Source organism: Martes martes (assembly GCF_963455335.1).
Source record: "Martes martes genome assembly, chromosome: 2".
NCBI classification, from domain to species: Eukaryota; Metazoa; Chordata; class Mammalia; order Carnivora; family Mustelidae; genus Martes; species Martes martes.
This window is the reverse complement of record NC_137889.1, coordinates 148,583,667-148,599,679: the sequence shown is the minus strand read 5'-3', so window position 1 is coordinate 148,599,679 and position 16,013 is coordinate 148,583,667. Positions and strand designations below refer to the sequence as shown.

The window sequence follows — 16,013 nt, the reverse complement described above, 5'->3', positions numbered from 1 at the left end:
ACAGCTCTGGAGTCGTTTGTATCCAGACTGGCTTGGCATCTCCAGGGCTTTTTCTGAAGTTGATTTAGAAACTACATTTTTACCTGCAGAAGACCCAAACCCTGGAACTCAAACAGACCCACACTCCCTCTGTAACCTGTGCCTGGGACCCAGCCAGGTGCCATCTAACTCCTTATTTTATATCATCAACAGATGCCCCACAGAGCTAGTGAAGCACATTAATAAAAGTTCATGTAATAGCCCTTGTGTGCTTCATACTGTTGATTTTCCCATGGTCTATAACAGTGCTATCCCACAGAACTTGCCACAATGATGGAAATGTTCTTTTGTCTAGTACGGTAGCCACTAGCCACGTGTGACTATTGAGCAATTAAATGTGGTTGGTGTGAATGAAAGACTGGATTTATAATTGCATTCAATTTTAATTACTAAAATTTCAACAGCCACATATAGCTAATGGCTACCATATCAGATGGTACAGAGACTTATACATTGATACCTGGCATGAGGTACAAATGTAACAAATATTTATTAAGTAATATGTGAGAAAGAAAGGATAAATACTTTCCTTTTTTGGTTAGGAGCATGTAATTATTTTTTTAATTCTTGCGTTCATATTTTAGGTACTATTCATGTTATTTTATATACATTCATAGTAACTGTGTGAATTAGGCATTATTACCATTTTATAAATAAAGAAATTAAGATTCGGCAAGATTGTGACTTTATTCCCACCAAGTAAATCTGATTCCTAAACCCATGTTCTCAATCACTATGCTGTACCTCCTAGGTGGTAACACATTCGGGAAGTTAAACATATCTCTGGGAACTTTGTATGCCCTAAGCCCTTACCATAGAGTCTTCTAGCATATTGGTATCAGCTAAGCATTTGTGGATTTTTTATTTTATTTTTTATATTTTACTTTTTTGGTTTTGCAGGGGCCACAGTCAGTGTTCAGTGCTTAAATCACATGACATAAATACATATAGAATAACTTTTCTCTTCACTGTATCACAAGACTAAAAAAGAAGTCTTAAACTGTCTTAAAATAGAATTGTGCATTTCATTTTTCATTTAGCTTTATTCCTTTGTGATTCTGTCCAAACTGATTTACAGATGATAATCCAGATGTCCTAGATTCCAAAATAGAAACAGCACAGAGACAGTGTTCTGAAACTGAACCGCAAGATATAAAGGTATTCTTTCCACGTATTAATTTTAAGTTTTGGGGTAACCTAATTTCATCACTGTGAACACTTACTAAAATATTCTTTTTCATTCTAGTATTCTTTTTACTTTACATATCTCTAATATTCATTATATTATAAAATGTATATTTTTTAGGGTCCTGCAGGAAAAAAAAACAAATACTGCACTTTATTATTTTATACTGTAAGAGTGTATTAATTTCACAGTTTGTATATAACCATTGCTTAGGTTTCTGTTCAGTGATGTCATTGACTTAAGGCTTCTAGGTGCTTCCTTCCAAAGTGTCAGATGCTTTACCACAGATGTGCTTATACCGAAACATTGAAATACAGTGATACATATTACGTTAAAGTTTTAATAACGTGCCTTCTCTCTACTTTACTTCCTGCCTCTAAAATATAAGTAGTCCAAGGATTGGCCTCACTCATTGCCTTTTTTTCATATGGTCTTATTTTCATCTGATGACTCAGGGAAGTGGCTCATAAATTTTATTTCTGTTCCTGCTCTCTAGGCCCAGATTTCTCCATTTCCTGCTAGATAGCTCTTCTTAGGCAAGCTTCCATTTCTGAGACTTGGTGCTGCTCATTGTCTATTCCAAACTAGTTCCATCTCCTTTCTCTGTCTTTCCCTAATTTATTTTTTCCACCATGTTCCAAAAGTGTTTAAGTCAGCTTATAGACATATATGCAGTTGAATTCTAGCTTACTAAAACCAGTTCAGAGTCTCTGTTTTCTGCCAGTGACTGATGAACTAAATAAAAAATAGTCAAAGAATTTTAAGAACCAAGCAGAGAGTCATGTATCGTCATGAATTTCAATTGGTCATGGTGAAGGAAAGAAACAGAATTTTAACCCCATCCTTCCGCCTGCCCTATCTAGAACAAGAATCCTGAGACAGTACTCCTTAATTTAGAGAAAGGCAGGAATATTGAAGGGGTCTCTTTTTATTTTCCCTTCAATATCATGAAAGTTTTTTAATGCAGAATTTAACTAAAATATACCAACCATTTTCAGTAAGAAATCACATCTAGATAATGTTTTCAATGTTTATAAGACAATTCTAATTTTATATTTTAATTTGTGTGGGTTGGGTTTGTTTTGTTTTTTACATACTGTATCAGTATTACAGTAAAACATTTTGGCATTTCATGCTGAAAACTGTTTTGCAACTAAGAGTGAATGATTCAACTGTTGAGAGACTGTTGCTCTAAAATAGCCTACCCTGATACCCTGAAATTCTCATAGGCGCTCTCCCTCTTTATCCCTTCCCCCTAGTCCCCTCCTCCAACACCCAATAAAGAAAAGAAATCTGTTGCAAGTTCCTATCAGTTCCTTCTTTGGAGTTTCTCTCAGAAAGATAAAATACAGGATGAGGGAGGAAAAGACCGATTCTATTTTGCAGGGAGGAAGATAGTGCCCTAGTTGCTTTATGGTTGAGTTTTACCTCATTCTGTTCTGCCTTCAGAATTTGTATCTCTTTGTGTAGCCTCACTGGCTGCAAAAAAAAGAGCTACTTTTTAAAATTCTGCGACAAACTTATTAAAAAACAGCTAGAAATTTGTTTTTGAGATAAAAAGGAAAACCTTGGGGAGGACAAGTGAGGCAGGGTTAAGAAGCTTCTTATATTGTTTAATTCTCCACAGGAGGAGAACACTGGAGATTTGGAAGAATTATCTAAAACAAGTTCTAAGACAAACAGCACTGCTTCAAAGGCCATGGATGAAAAAGGTGAGTATACTATACAGACTTGGATGAATTGTTTTGAGATGAGACTCATCTCTCACCAGGCTTCATAGCCTAAACCCCGCCGACTTATTGCCCTCCCTTGAGAATGCACTTTATACTCACAGGGCTTGGGAATCATTTTGAATTTGGGTCTTAACCCAAAGTGTGCTTCTTATCAGTTAGCCAGACTCCAGCTTGTTAACTTCAGTGGCATAGGCCCGCGATGACATACATGTGCATGTGTGACTGGGGCCGTGCAGGACACCTGGGCAGGTGTGGTGGCCATGTGGCTGACTGTGGTCCCCAGCCCTGAACAGAGCTCTGATGTCTCTGCAGACGAATACAGCAGCGGCGAAGCTGCTGGCGAAAAGACAGAGCAGAATGATGATGACAACGTGAAATCTCAGGAGGTAGGGGATGTCTTTTTTGTATCTTCCTGTTCAGATATTTAAGTACTAATGGCAAATAAAATGCATTAAGTGCTATTACCTAAAGTTTTTGTCAAGTGCTGTTGAAGTAGTTCATTTTTTTAGTGCAGTGGAACACCCTTTCATACTGTGCATTTTATCAGTGTCAGTTTGATTAATTTTGGTCTCTTAATTTTCATTTCATCCAAACATTTGTTTGAGACCTATTTCTGTCAAGACTGCATAGGATCAGCCCAGAGCTGTACCTCAGTTGTTAAGGCACGTTCCTGTCCTGGCAGTGGGGCATAGCCAAGTCAGGCAAGTGTTTAGGTCAGAGAATTGGGCTGCTGAGCCCTGGAGTCTGGGCAGGACAAAATGGGGGCAGCACAGCGGGGTGTGCAGAAGGCCTACAGCTGATGCCCAGTGGAACCCAGTTTTGTGAGGCCAGGTGGGGGATTCCTGGGAGGCAGCAGGAGCAGGCCAACCTCCAGCCCTGCCCCTCAGGGGATTTGCAGGGAGGAATCCACTGGTCTGAGACAGGCCCTAAATCAACGGAGACAACCTATACACCAGCCACATCTAGATAACCATTACCAAGTTTGTCTGACACCCTTTTTTTTTATTTTATTTTTAAATTCAAGTTAGTTAACATGTATTACTAGTTTCAGAGGTAGAATTTAGTGATTCATCAGTTGCATGCAACACTAGCACTTTTTCCATCAAGTGCCCTCCTTAATACCCATCCCCCAGTTACCCCATCCCCTCACCCACCTCCCTTCCCACCACCCTCAGTTTGTTCCCTAGAGTTAAGAATCTCTTCTGGTTTGCCTCCCTCTCTTGTTTTTATCTTGTTTTATTTTTCCTTCCCTTCTCCTGTGTTCATTAGTTTTGTTTCTTACATTCTACCCAGTACAACTTCTTAATAGTTCTTATTGTTTTCTCACACTTCTGTATGAGAAGTTCAGTGGCCTCCTTTATTTTTCATAAGGGATAACATTTGGTCACAAGTGACTAGGACTCAATCCAAATTTAAATGTGCATGCATACCGATTGCCGAAGTCAAAGTGGACACAAAGTGCTCACTTCAATTACCTCATCATAGATTCACAGTACAGTTCTCAGTGTTTGTCAGGTGATGGAATGCACAGAGAGAAATGAAGTACAGGGGTCATGTATTTCTTTAAGTGACAGTTAGGATCGGAGACCTCTGAGGAGGGAACTCTAAATTTTTATTGCTTTTTTTCCCTCCCTTTCCCCCTTAGGAAGATCAGCCAGTAATTATTAAAAGGAAAAGAGGAAGACCTCGTAAACACCCCTTAGAAACAGTGTTAAAAACAAGTAAGTATTTGTTGTGTTTTCGGTTCACATGCAAGACATTTTCAGGGGGTGCCTGGCTGGTAGAGTGTGCAGTTCTTAATCTCAGAGTCGTGAGTGCAAGCTCCATGTTGGGTATGGGACCTACTTTAAAAAAAAAAAAAAAAAAAAGACATTTTCAAACTGATTTTCTAAGTGAGATTTTGTTTTTTGTTTTTTAGAAGAAGACTGCAAAACAGATACTGGCATTGTCACTGTAAGTAATTGTAACAGATGAGAACTCTGGGAGTTCTTGACCTGGATAGTGTATACTGCAATATTTGTATTTTCCACTACTTTATTTTTTCAAATATTAGAAAAGTATTAAAAGAATCCCTTAAAGAAAACACTGAATAACCATTTAAATAATATTTCAGTTACTAATGTCTTTACATAAACAGTCTTCAGTCTGATCCCATCCTCACTTGTGAGTTTGCTTATATAAAAATTATCTAGGGACTTAGCTTTTTGTCATCCTTGATTAAAATACAGAAAATGGTTGTTTCATACAGTTTTTAGGTAATTGCTTCTTTATGGAAATCTCCAGTGTGTCTCACCTCTTACTACTCTCTGTAGAGTTCCTCTCCTAACAAAATGTACACTGATTTCAATGCAGGAAAATCCTCAGTGACACTTTATCTTTTTAAACTTTATCTTTGACTCTGAAGTATATATTCAGCAAAACTCATTGTATCAAGACTTCATTGCATGACAGCATTATTAGAAGGACAAATATATGTCCAGTGTCCTAAAAGCAAATGAGGTTCCAGCCTCAGCTTTGCCACTTACTCCCAGAACTGTGATGCCGAGCTGATCATGTGACCCTCTTAAAGCTCCTATTGGACATAAAGTAGCATAACAATCCCTATAGTGCTCATCTCAATAGAATTATTACAAGACAGCAAAACCAAAGCGCCATAGGCAAACACATTTGTCAGCACATAAGACAGCATGGGGAATACGAATAGTGGCCTGGCTGCGTCACCTCCTGTGCCCCTCTCCCAGGGTTGCAGTGGAGTGGCTGGGGAAGAGGCTCGTGGGAGCCCTGATTGTCTTGTGGAAAGACCATGTGTTCAGAAGCATGGCATCTATATTTGCTTGGTATTCTTAATCAGCTGCAAAAGATAGGTTCCAAGTACTCTGCCTCCATAATAGAGGTCCTAAACCTGCCTTGCAGAACAGATGACTTTCTTTGTGATGATGACTAACTGCTGACTTCAGTTTTTTGTTGGTTTAAATTTAGGTAGAACAGTCTCCACCTGGCGGCAAACCAAAATTAACACAGACAGGTGTGTACCTAGAGCATTGCTCTGCCTTGGATCCAAGGAATGGGTGGGGGCAGCTGGCTATTGGGGAAGGTTTTAGAGTTTCATTGTTTCTCCATGAAGTGGATTAGAAGGTTGTCCTTATAGCCCTGGGAGACTACAGCTATTGGCTTTTCTTGTGATCTGAGCTCTTCTTGGTTTTGGAAGTCTCTAGGAAGCCTCCAGAGAGGAGGGTAAAGGCAATAAAAAGTAAAATGGGGATGACATTGCTGTGTCCAAATCATAATTTACTGGATATGTTTAAGGGAGAAATAGATCAGCCTGGGAACGAGGCACTCTTACCAGGAAGTCGGGAATTTACTCAAGAGCCTATTGTTCTCAGAAAAAGAAGAATTTTGAAAGCAGCCTGTGTAGTTTCTAAAGCCAGAGTGCAAGAGATGAAACTGTTTCAGTTATTTTTTGACCTCATTCCAAGGAGAAAAATACTCCAAAATGTTGACAATGATTGGCTCTGGGTGGTTAGATAATGGGAACATTCCATGATGTTAACATTGCCTGAATTTTCTGGAATTTTTACAATGTGTATATATTAATGTCTTGGCTAAAATTTTTTTTTACATAAAAACAGCAAGACTGGGGCACCTGTAGCTAGGTTGGTTAAGCATCTGACACTTGATTTTGACTTAGGACATGATCTCAGGGTCGTGAGATCAAGCCCCGTGTCAGGTGCTGCGCTCAACAGGGAATCTGCTTGAGATTCTTTCTCCCTCTCCCTCTGCCCCTGCCCTCAGCACACACACTCTCACTCTCTCTCATAAAATCTTTTTTCTTTTTTAAAAGGCAACAAGGCCTTTTGGTGAGTTTTAAAGTGTTGGCATAGGCAAAAAAGATGAATGTGACAACTGTTTTGGATAAAATAAATAGCTGGTTAGATCAGGAAAGTACGTACATAATCTCACCAAGGTAAAGCAAATATGTAATTTAGAAACCTTTCCACATAGTTAACTGTGTGTGATCTTGTGATCATATTTCAGTTTTTCTTGTCTCTTGAAAAATTAAGGTCGATTTATTATTTTTTTTACAAGGGGAGATTCTGCTTATGTTTGGTTTTTAACCAGTTTTTATTCATAATTTTATAATATTTTGAATCGATACAATGAGAAAGAATTATAAAGAAACCTTTATAATTTGAATGCCCTTTAAGGACTGTAATTTGAGCTGTGTGATTATATTTTATGGTTTGGCAGCAATTTTCCGAGTCTGGGTAATAATGACCAGTTATGACAGGCTTCTTCACTGTAAGCCTTGTTGGTATAACTCTTCTGTCTACATCAGTGTACTGAACTTGCAAAAAGGGTGATACATGGACATCACCACCAGTGAGAAGTACCTTTGGGTTGTCGAAGGTCTAAGGAGCATTCCTGAACTTTAATTTCAAACAGTGCATGAAACTAAACTTCGTTTTTCCCCAAGATACATTGTCAGAAAATTGTAACTTCTACAGAAAGCAAATATATAAAGAATAGGCATACACAACCTAAAATAACTTAAATATGTACTTTTCTAATTGCTCTGATGTAACTGTTTATAGTCAAGAGAACTCTAGCTATTACACTACTTATTAGTCCTATGACTGAACAAATTACTTAAATCAAGTTACTTGAGTCTCTTTTTTCCTAACTACCAAAGGGGTATCATAATGGAGAGGGAGCTACATAAGATATCAGTAAGATCTGTAATCCTGTCCTGTGGGTCCTGGTGTGGTCTGAGGGCTCCACAGATGTCCCTTTCCTCCTCTCTTTCTGGGTGCAGAGCATTTGATCTGAAAGGGACCATACAGGTGGTCTGACCCTTTTATCTTATGGATAAAAACTGAGGCTTGGGGAATTTAAGTAATTTTCTCAGATTGCACAGGTTATTTGTGAAAAGTCTGAAGTGCAAATCTGGAGGTCCTGACTTGTATTTGAATGTACTTTCTGCTAGGTATTCTGACTTAAACTCTGCTTGCCTGATACAAAATAATGATAAATTGTTAAACAGTACATTAATCAGCACTGGTACTTTCAGAGACAATAAGCCAGACTGTTGAAAAGTTAATTTTATACTAAGAGAGTGTTAATGCAGACATTTTCCTTTTCTTAAAGATGAGTCCAATAAAGAAACCACTACCCTACAAGAAAGAAGTATAAGCAACGTAAGTGTCAGTTTTCTTATCAAGGTATGTCCTTCAGGTACTGAACAAGGTATGTTCAATTAACCATCCTTTCAACTTTAATTTTATTGCTTCCAGGACGATGGTGAAGAAAAAACAGTAGCAAGTGTGCGTCGGAGAGGAAGAAAGCCCAAGCGTTCACTCACTCTGTCAGATGATGCTGGTATGTTTCTGGCACATTTCTTAATTGCAGGGTCTTATCATTTCAAAATCCCCCTTTTTTTAAGAGTTTTTCTCTGGATGAGGAAAAAATCCAGTGGGGCACAGTCAGTATTAATATTACATAAATATGTGTGAAATGACTCTAATCCCATGTCAGAAATGGTACATCCCAGATGCTTTTCTGAGTACATGTGAATTTTTCATGAATGCTGGCTGTGAACTGCCTAAGTAAACTATCCCAAATGTGTTTGAGATTAAGTTAAACAGTTGTGAATTGCAAGTGCTGAAAAAAAAGGAAATGGAAAACCACTTCTTCTGCCTCCAAGTCCCTAATATCCTACATTCTAAACTCCATGACTCTCCTTTGGAAGTGTCTTGGGGAATTGTACAATCCAGGTGTTACCCTTCTATTTGAACAGAATCTTCAGAGCCAGAAAGAAAACGCCAGAAATCAGTTTCTGAAGCCACTGAGGACAAGAAAGACCAGGAGTCTGAGGAGGATGAGGAGGAGGAGGAAGAGGATGAACCCTCAGGAGCCACTACAAGGTCCACCACCAGATCAGAGGCTCAGAGGTAATGGGGGCAACAGAGAGCTTCCAAAGGCCTTCACCACCTTCTCCATCAGACAGCAGCTTTGGCTTTCATGTGATTCTCTTTTCATTGACTCGCTTGTGCCACAGTGTAAGCCATTTCCTTTCGTTTTACCTTAAGCAAGCAGAGAGCACATGCTCTTAGCCCTTGAACACTGCAGTTCTTCTTGGAGAAACCCTCCTTGCATCTTAAACGATTGTTGAGGATCACACCAGGCTTTGCCAGGTTCAAAGTGCCTGTTCGGTGAAGCCCATTCAGTTTTCCTGTACAGATATTTATTGAGCCTCAGTAGCTATCTCAGATACTGTGCTGGGCCTGTGGGTGAAAGCAGGTCCTGTGTATACGGAACAGTCCCTACCTGGAGCATGCCCGGGTCAAGTGCAGGAGAGAAGGCAGGCATACCCATCGCCATCATAGGATGCTTGGAATTCTGCAGTGCTATGGAATAGGTTGACAGGTGAAATGGCCCATATGCAACCATGTTTTACTAACATAAATTAATTTCATGCTTCCCAAAGTTTATTCTGCCAAACCCCACTATGGCCAGAAGCCCCTGGAAGAAAGTGCCATGGTCAAATGAGTTTCAGGAATGCTGGTGAATTCCTTCTCCTTCTTAAGTCACAGCACACATTAAAATATTAAGAGCCTGGCATAGTCCTAAAGGAAAGAAACCTGTTAAACTTTGAACAAGTATTATTTGCCAGTTATACCCCAGCCAGTACCCGTTAATATCAGTGTTCTTTTCCCCACTGCACATTTTGAGACATGTTGCATCCATTTACCGTTTATCAACCTACTAGAGCAAAAATATTTTCCATTTCCAAGGTGATTCAGAAGTTGTTGATTTGGTATCATCTTTTGTCATTTCATTAGCCATCATTAATCAAAAAGTTCAGGGACATTTATTTCAAGAGTATCACTTACTATACCTGTCACCGAAGTGTAACAGTAATAATGTCTTGTGTTTATATAAAGACTTAAAATCAGCCTATGTCTGTTCACTTCATACTTGCATATTATTAGACATTCAGGCCATGGTTTGATTTCTCAAAAGAGTCAGATTTTAGAGCCACAAGAGCTCCCACAGCTGAAGGTAAGGTGGGGTCCCATATTTGTTTTTAGATGGAACAACTCAAATAAATGGAAGAGACAGAAGCAAGTTTCCTGCTAATGGGAGAGGCTGGGGGTGCTGGAGCACACCACCCTAGCACCACCACTCCTTAAACACCCACACAGAGGTCACCCAGGACAGCAGGGCCCCACTTCAAATAGTTTCATAGGCCAAAAGGCCCCACTTCAGATAGTTTCGTAGGCCAAAAGTAGCGGTGAGGTTGCCCTTTTAAACTTCGTTCTTTGAAAACAAATCTTATTTGACCTGTGATTCTATAAACACCTAGAATGTCAGTATTCCTCCTTAACGGACCTTGAGAACTTTTGATTTACAAATGGATCCTTTTCTCTTTGTTTAGATTCGTCAGCATCAGTCTCGGTTCCTGGGCTCTGGCATCTTCCTCATTGCAGATTCTTAGGGTTGGCTGGGGTCTTCATGGGTTACTGCCTCACTGTCTGCACCAGCAGCTCCTCTGCGAAGGTCTTTCTGCTTGCAGGTTCCTTGGGGACAGGGAAGCCTCCTTCTCCTCAGCATTCTCTTCCTTGTGTCCAGTAGAAATCGGCCTCCCTGAGGCATCTGCTCTTGTTCTAGTTCTGCTCTTGGGGCTTCTCTGCAGCATTTCCCTGAGCACTGGAGGGCAGCTTCCAGGTCTTCTGTTTCGATCCCCTTCCTCATCCCTATTTGTTCCAGAATTTATCTGCTCTCCTCTGTAAGGAAGCCACAGGTTCTGCACAGAGCGTGGGCTGATAAACTCAAAAGAGGATTGCCCCACCTTATCCTGGGGTACCTGCTTCCACATGCACCCAGTCTCTGTTCCCTCCGCTGGACCTGCACACTGGCTCAGCAAGTCCTTTCTCTTACAGTTTCATTGGCAAGCCTGTTCTTCCATCCCCTAGTCCTTGTGCAGTTGCCTGCCTGGACCAGTTGCAGGATCTGACCAGCTGGCCTTGTAAATTGTACTGTTTTGTACTATCCTGGCCCCTTATTCTACTCTGGTGAGCACTTGAGGAATTGTCATCTTGTCCACCAGTATATTGTTTATTATCACAGAGTCGTCTTTCTCTAAAATCATGACAAAATACCCTGCACAGTAAAAGCAAAGACACCATCATGCAGGCAGTTAGTTGTGGATGACTTCAGACCTACTTTTTACCAACAGTCCAGAAAACCAACCATTTTCTGCTTTTTTTGTCCCCATTCTCTGACTCACCCATGAGGAGCGTCGTCCTTTCTGAAGTGGCCCTGGGCCTGGCGTGTTCAGTATACCGCTGCCCGGTGTTTCTGTCATCTGTTTCAGAAGGCATCATAGCAAGCCATCAGCACGTGCAGCATCCACGTTTGGCAGCCCAGAAACCATTTCTGCTAGAAATCGCCAAATATTAGCAAAAGAGAAGTTATCTGCCCGCGAAAAAGTTAGTAAATCTCCCCCATTAGGAAGGTAAGTCCCTGCTTATACTTGAAGTCATCTTTAATCCCCAGAGACCCTTTTTTGGTATGGTAATGTTTCCTTCCCAAATTCCTTTAAGATTTTTCTCTTGCCACATAACTATCTTGGGATCATTGGTTTCCCAAATGGAAACCCACTCCAGAAGGCATTGGGGCTGCAGAAGGAATCTCAGGCCTCGTTTCATGCCCTCCTCCACAGACTTGCCCTTGAGCTTTGTGAGCCTTACACACAGACTCCTATCCACCAGGACCAGAGGTGAGGCGTGTTTCTTCCCGAGTGGTCCCAGGTCCGAGAACTTGGCTAAACCGGCACAGCATGGCCGGTTGCGTCACAGCCCAGAATCGTTTCTGTTTTAGCCATCATGTTAGAGAAGCAGTGGGGTAACAGAGTAAAACAGCCACTTCCAGCTCAGCCCCTGGCTGGCTCCCACCGTCTGCAGCCTCGTTCATCCTACCACTTCCCACAGGCTGCACCCAGCCCTCCTTTGTGGCCTTGGCTTGTGCTGGTTCTTGAGTGCCCTTGCCCCAGCTGCCAGCAGGCCAGGCACTGCCATCCTTCCCACTCCCTCTTTAGGAGGCCCCTGCTCCTTTAGTTCCTCTCTGTCCTTCCCGCAGCACTACCAGCCTGCTGTGCACAGGATGGTGGTGTATGCCGTCTCTGAAGTCTAAGCTTCTTCCTTGAGATGTGAGTCTTGTCTTACTTTCTGTACATTATAGCATCGACAGAGCTAAAAGACTCTTCACAGTGTACAAAAACTGTCATGATCTTCCTAGCATATGGGTAATGTAATATGTGTTATCAGCCTCATGTTCTAGAAAGGGAAACACAGTAAAGTGCCAGGCATCTTTCATATGCATTCTCCCACTTAATCCTCATTAAGTGAAATGTCATATTTATCCTTATTTTATAAGTGAGGGAAGGAATCTCAGGAAGGTCTGGTCCATATTTCTCAAAATGGAATTGCAGACCAGTCGGGGAAACTCAGTGCTAAGATTCTGATTCTGTAGGTCTGGGTAGGGCCTGAGAGTCTGCATTTCTAGTAGCTCCCAGGTGATGCTGGTGCCGCTGGTCACAGACCACGCGTAGGGTGCAGGAAAGGGCTTGGGTGACCCCCTGAGCTCAAACAGCCCAGAGGACGCACCCTGACTCCGAGCCGCTATCCCCTGCTACATGGAATCTTGCACAGCAATGGCGTGCCCACTGCTCTCCAGCCCTTCTCGGTACATGCATGTATGTTGAAACTGTATCCTATGCAGCACCGAGCGACTCGGTTTGAGTTTACTCACTTGTGCCGTCAAAAGAACAATAAGAAGACCTATCTTATCAGTGCAGCTCCATCAGTCCATCTCCTGCAGTCTTGGTTTTCCAGGCCTTTTCCTTCATGGATAGAACTATGGCTGCTTGCTGATATGTGCCTTTGTGCAACGTACTGGGGAGAGGAAAAGGAGTAATACTCAGCAGTGGCCCTGGAAAAGGATCCTAGCGGGGACATTTGTCCATGACTTGGAAGCTTTTTTGGCACCACCCACACTAAAACTCTGTTTTGCGGTACATTTGCAGAATGCTCACATTCTGCCGCTATCACTGCAACAAAACTTGCATATTGTTCAAAATAATGATTATAGCCTACAGCTGGCAAAAGCCAGCAGGTAATTGACAGTGGTAAGCACTCTGTTGAAGACACAAAGTGCTGTGGATATCCAGAGAGCATCTTATTCTCTGGTGAGGAAGGCTTGGAGGGCTTGCTTTTCAACTGGGGCTTAAAGACAAGGATGTCTGCTGGACATGGGAGGTATGGGGTGATCTCTAAAAACTCACATGCCAAAGCATGAAAATGTGAAAGAATGTCCTGTGTTTGGGAACGGCCTTATTTTGGCAGGACTGTAGCCCAGGGTAGTGCAGAAGCCAGGGCAAATTATAAAGGACTTCATGAATTCTCAGGATGACTGATCCAGAGGGCATTAGATAATCAAGAGGAATATATGTATAAAAGATAAACAGGACAGTGACTTGATTCATTGGGGTTTCTGACAGATAATTCTGGCAGATGGGAGACCAGGGAGAGGCTGGTGGCAGGGAGATTGGCCAGAATGCTGCTCTGAAATTCCTGTGCCTTTTCTAACATTGCCGGCTCTCCTCCGTGACACTGTCCCATGAGACATGATCGTGCACCACGCAGACATAGTCCACAGTCCTCTATTCCCACTGGTCGCCTCAACTTGGGACAGCATGTGGAGGACTGACTGGCTGTTGATTGTTTTGTAGATAGAAGAACTAGGACCCAGAGAAGAAGGTAGATTTGACACAGGCCAGCACTTGGGAGTGTGACCAAGCTGGAACCGGAGCACAGGCCTCCAGGCTCCTTTCAGGCCATTTGGATGTAAGCTGGTCAGCAGATGACTAGTTAGCACTGTTCTTCTAGAGTCTCCTCTTCTATATAAATGTGACCCGGGTTTTCTCTTCCTGGCTCTCAAGTTAAAAACTTTCCCTGTTTTAAAGAATTCCCAAATTATTGAAGCCGCTCCTTTCAGCTCTTACCACTACCTTGATTTTTGTTTACTACAGATCGAAGGCCCAGCTCTCCCCTTCTAGCAAGCGCAAGCGGGAAGCCAGCCCCCCCGGAGCCCGAACCAGAGGCCAGCAGAGGGTGGAAGAAGCCCCCTCGAAGAAGGCCAAGCGGTAATCCTGGCCTCCGCTGCCCCTGGCTTGTTGGGAACACAGCCAAGAAAAGAGAATCAAGCCTTGGGGCCATAGCTTTTTTTTTTTTTTAACCAGGGAAAGGACATGCATGTGCTCTAAGTTCCTAGGTGCAAGCTTTTTCTCGTTCTGTTTTAAACAGCTTTATAAACTATTGTTCATAGAAGATATTATGTACATTTATTTCAGATAAAGAAAAATAAGTTTACTTTGTATCTGAACTCAAAGTAGTTGTATATTTTAACATTTGAAATTGGGATTTCCCGATGTGACACATCACTAATGCAAACCCTTCCAGCCCATCAGACACCAGGCTGCCTACTGGTAATCTGTGTACAGTATATAAACATGTAAAAATAGGTTGTATTTTACTCTATGTATGATGCTAATCAATGAACACTTTATTTATTTTACAGAGAAAACTTATCTGTGAACTTTACTATATATCTGTTTATTTTATTTTATTATTTTTTTTTATAAAAAAAAAAGGGGGGGGTTTTAAATGCTATGCAGTCATTAGTAGAAATGTTTTAGGATGCTGCCTGCCTTGTAACTCTCTGAATATGATCTGGCAGGAAATACAGAATCTTCTCGCATGTATCCAAGTGAAGTAGTTTAGCTCAAGAAAGGGTCTGCATTGCTTCTCTGTTCACAGTTGTGACTGTTTTTAAGAATGTAACTTGTTTTTAGATTATGCTCGCATCTGTGACTTTACTTCCAGCCCCACTGGTATGAGAGGTTCTGGTTCAGGTAAAGTTACATCCTGTCACCTGCAACAAACATGCCTCTGTCGTTGTTCATTCTTCCCCTCTGTGCTTTTCTGAGGCTTCTGCCCATTCTCTTTCCATATTGTCCTTTTCAGTGAAGGGAAATGCATTGAGATTAGGTCACTCATGTCTATCGAGCTTCAGGATTTTATGTTGTTTTATATGCAATTATTTCAGGATAGAAACTGGCTTTATTGCCAGATTCTTTTTTAAACATGTTTTAACTCCCACATGAACAAACTGTCCAACTTAAGTTTTTCATAAAATTAAATTTTTCTTAAGATCAAATTTGTCTCTAGCAATGATGTGATGAGTTGCCAAATAATTGAGATTATTTTAAAATGTTTTGTTCATATTGTTTTATAATTAAAATTTACATTCAGTGTGTGTGAATTTTTTTTTGACTCTTAATGTAAGGTGGATATTTCTGTCATTTTACATGGTTTCTTACAAGATTTTATATATAAATTATAAAATGTTTCCAAAACTTGAGTGGTAAGAATTTTTTTTCTATATTTTAAATTTTCTCCCTGTGGAAACCATTTCTTCTCTCCAAATACTTGGTCTTAGGTATATTGTTCCATTTTCACGTTCAAATATGAGTCCATGATGGCCTCCTGGTAGAACTGAATGTTGGATCTGGAAGGGACCTTGGAGACAAGGAACAAGATAAATTTAACCAAAGCCCAAAAAGCTAAAGTGATTTTTCTTAAAGTTGGTCAGGAGAAGCCAAAGTAGGTCCCCAGTAGGTTCCCAGGCTCCAAAGTCCTTGACCAACAATCTTGACACTGGAATAATGAATTTTCTGGTGGGAACTCAGCTAGACCATTTGGCTTCCAGTTGTTCTGAAATCCAGATAGGAAAGAGATACCATCCTAGGGGGCACTAGAACTGCTGCAGTTCCTGGTCATCGTGGTAACTCGGTCCTGCTAGTATTTAGTAGAAGGAAGGTCGGGAAGGCTACACTTTCTACAGTGCACAAGAAGGTCTTTGCCTCCACAGAAACATCTATGCCAAATGCCCGTAGCTTCCCCCTGCAGACACACTGAGAAACACTCCAGACCATT

At 41.2% G+C, this 16,013-nt stretch overlaps 1 protein-coding gene across 2 annotated transcripts in view; it reads left to right on the top strand.

The window, feature by feature from the left end:
* Positions 1–15,424, top strand: part of BOD1L1 (biorientation of chromosomes in cell division 1 like 1) — a 54,560-nt gene extending 39,136 nt beyond the window's left edge. Inside the window, exons 17-27 of one of the 2 annotated variants that reach the window (XM_080796537.1) lie at positions 1,118–1,197; positions 2,853–2,937; positions 3,271–3,344; positions 4,604–4,679; positions 4,877–4,911; positions 5,938–5,983; positions 8,104–8,153; positions 8,250–8,334; positions 8,753–8,906; positions 11,333–11,473; positions 14,048–15,424. In XM_080796537.1, the coding sequence (XP_080652663.1) occupies positions 1,118–1,197; positions 2,853–2,937; positions 3,271–3,344; positions 4,604–4,679; positions 4,877–4,911; positions 5,938–5,983; positions 8,104–8,153; positions 8,250–8,334; positions 8,753–8,906; positions 11,333–11,473; positions 14,048–14,165 (944 nt within the window). In that variant the 3' untranslated portion in view covers positions 14,166–15,424. The remainder of the gene's footprint in view (positions 1–1,117; positions 1,198–2,852; positions 2,938–3,270; positions 3,345–4,603; positions 4,680–4,876; positions 4,912–5,937; positions 5,984–8,103; positions 8,154–8,249; positions 8,335–8,752; positions 8,907–11,332; positions 11,474–14,047) is intronic. The other variant, XM_080796538.1, reaches the window with a different exon arrangement.
* The last annotated feature ends 589 nt before the right edge of the window (positions 15,425–16,013 follow it).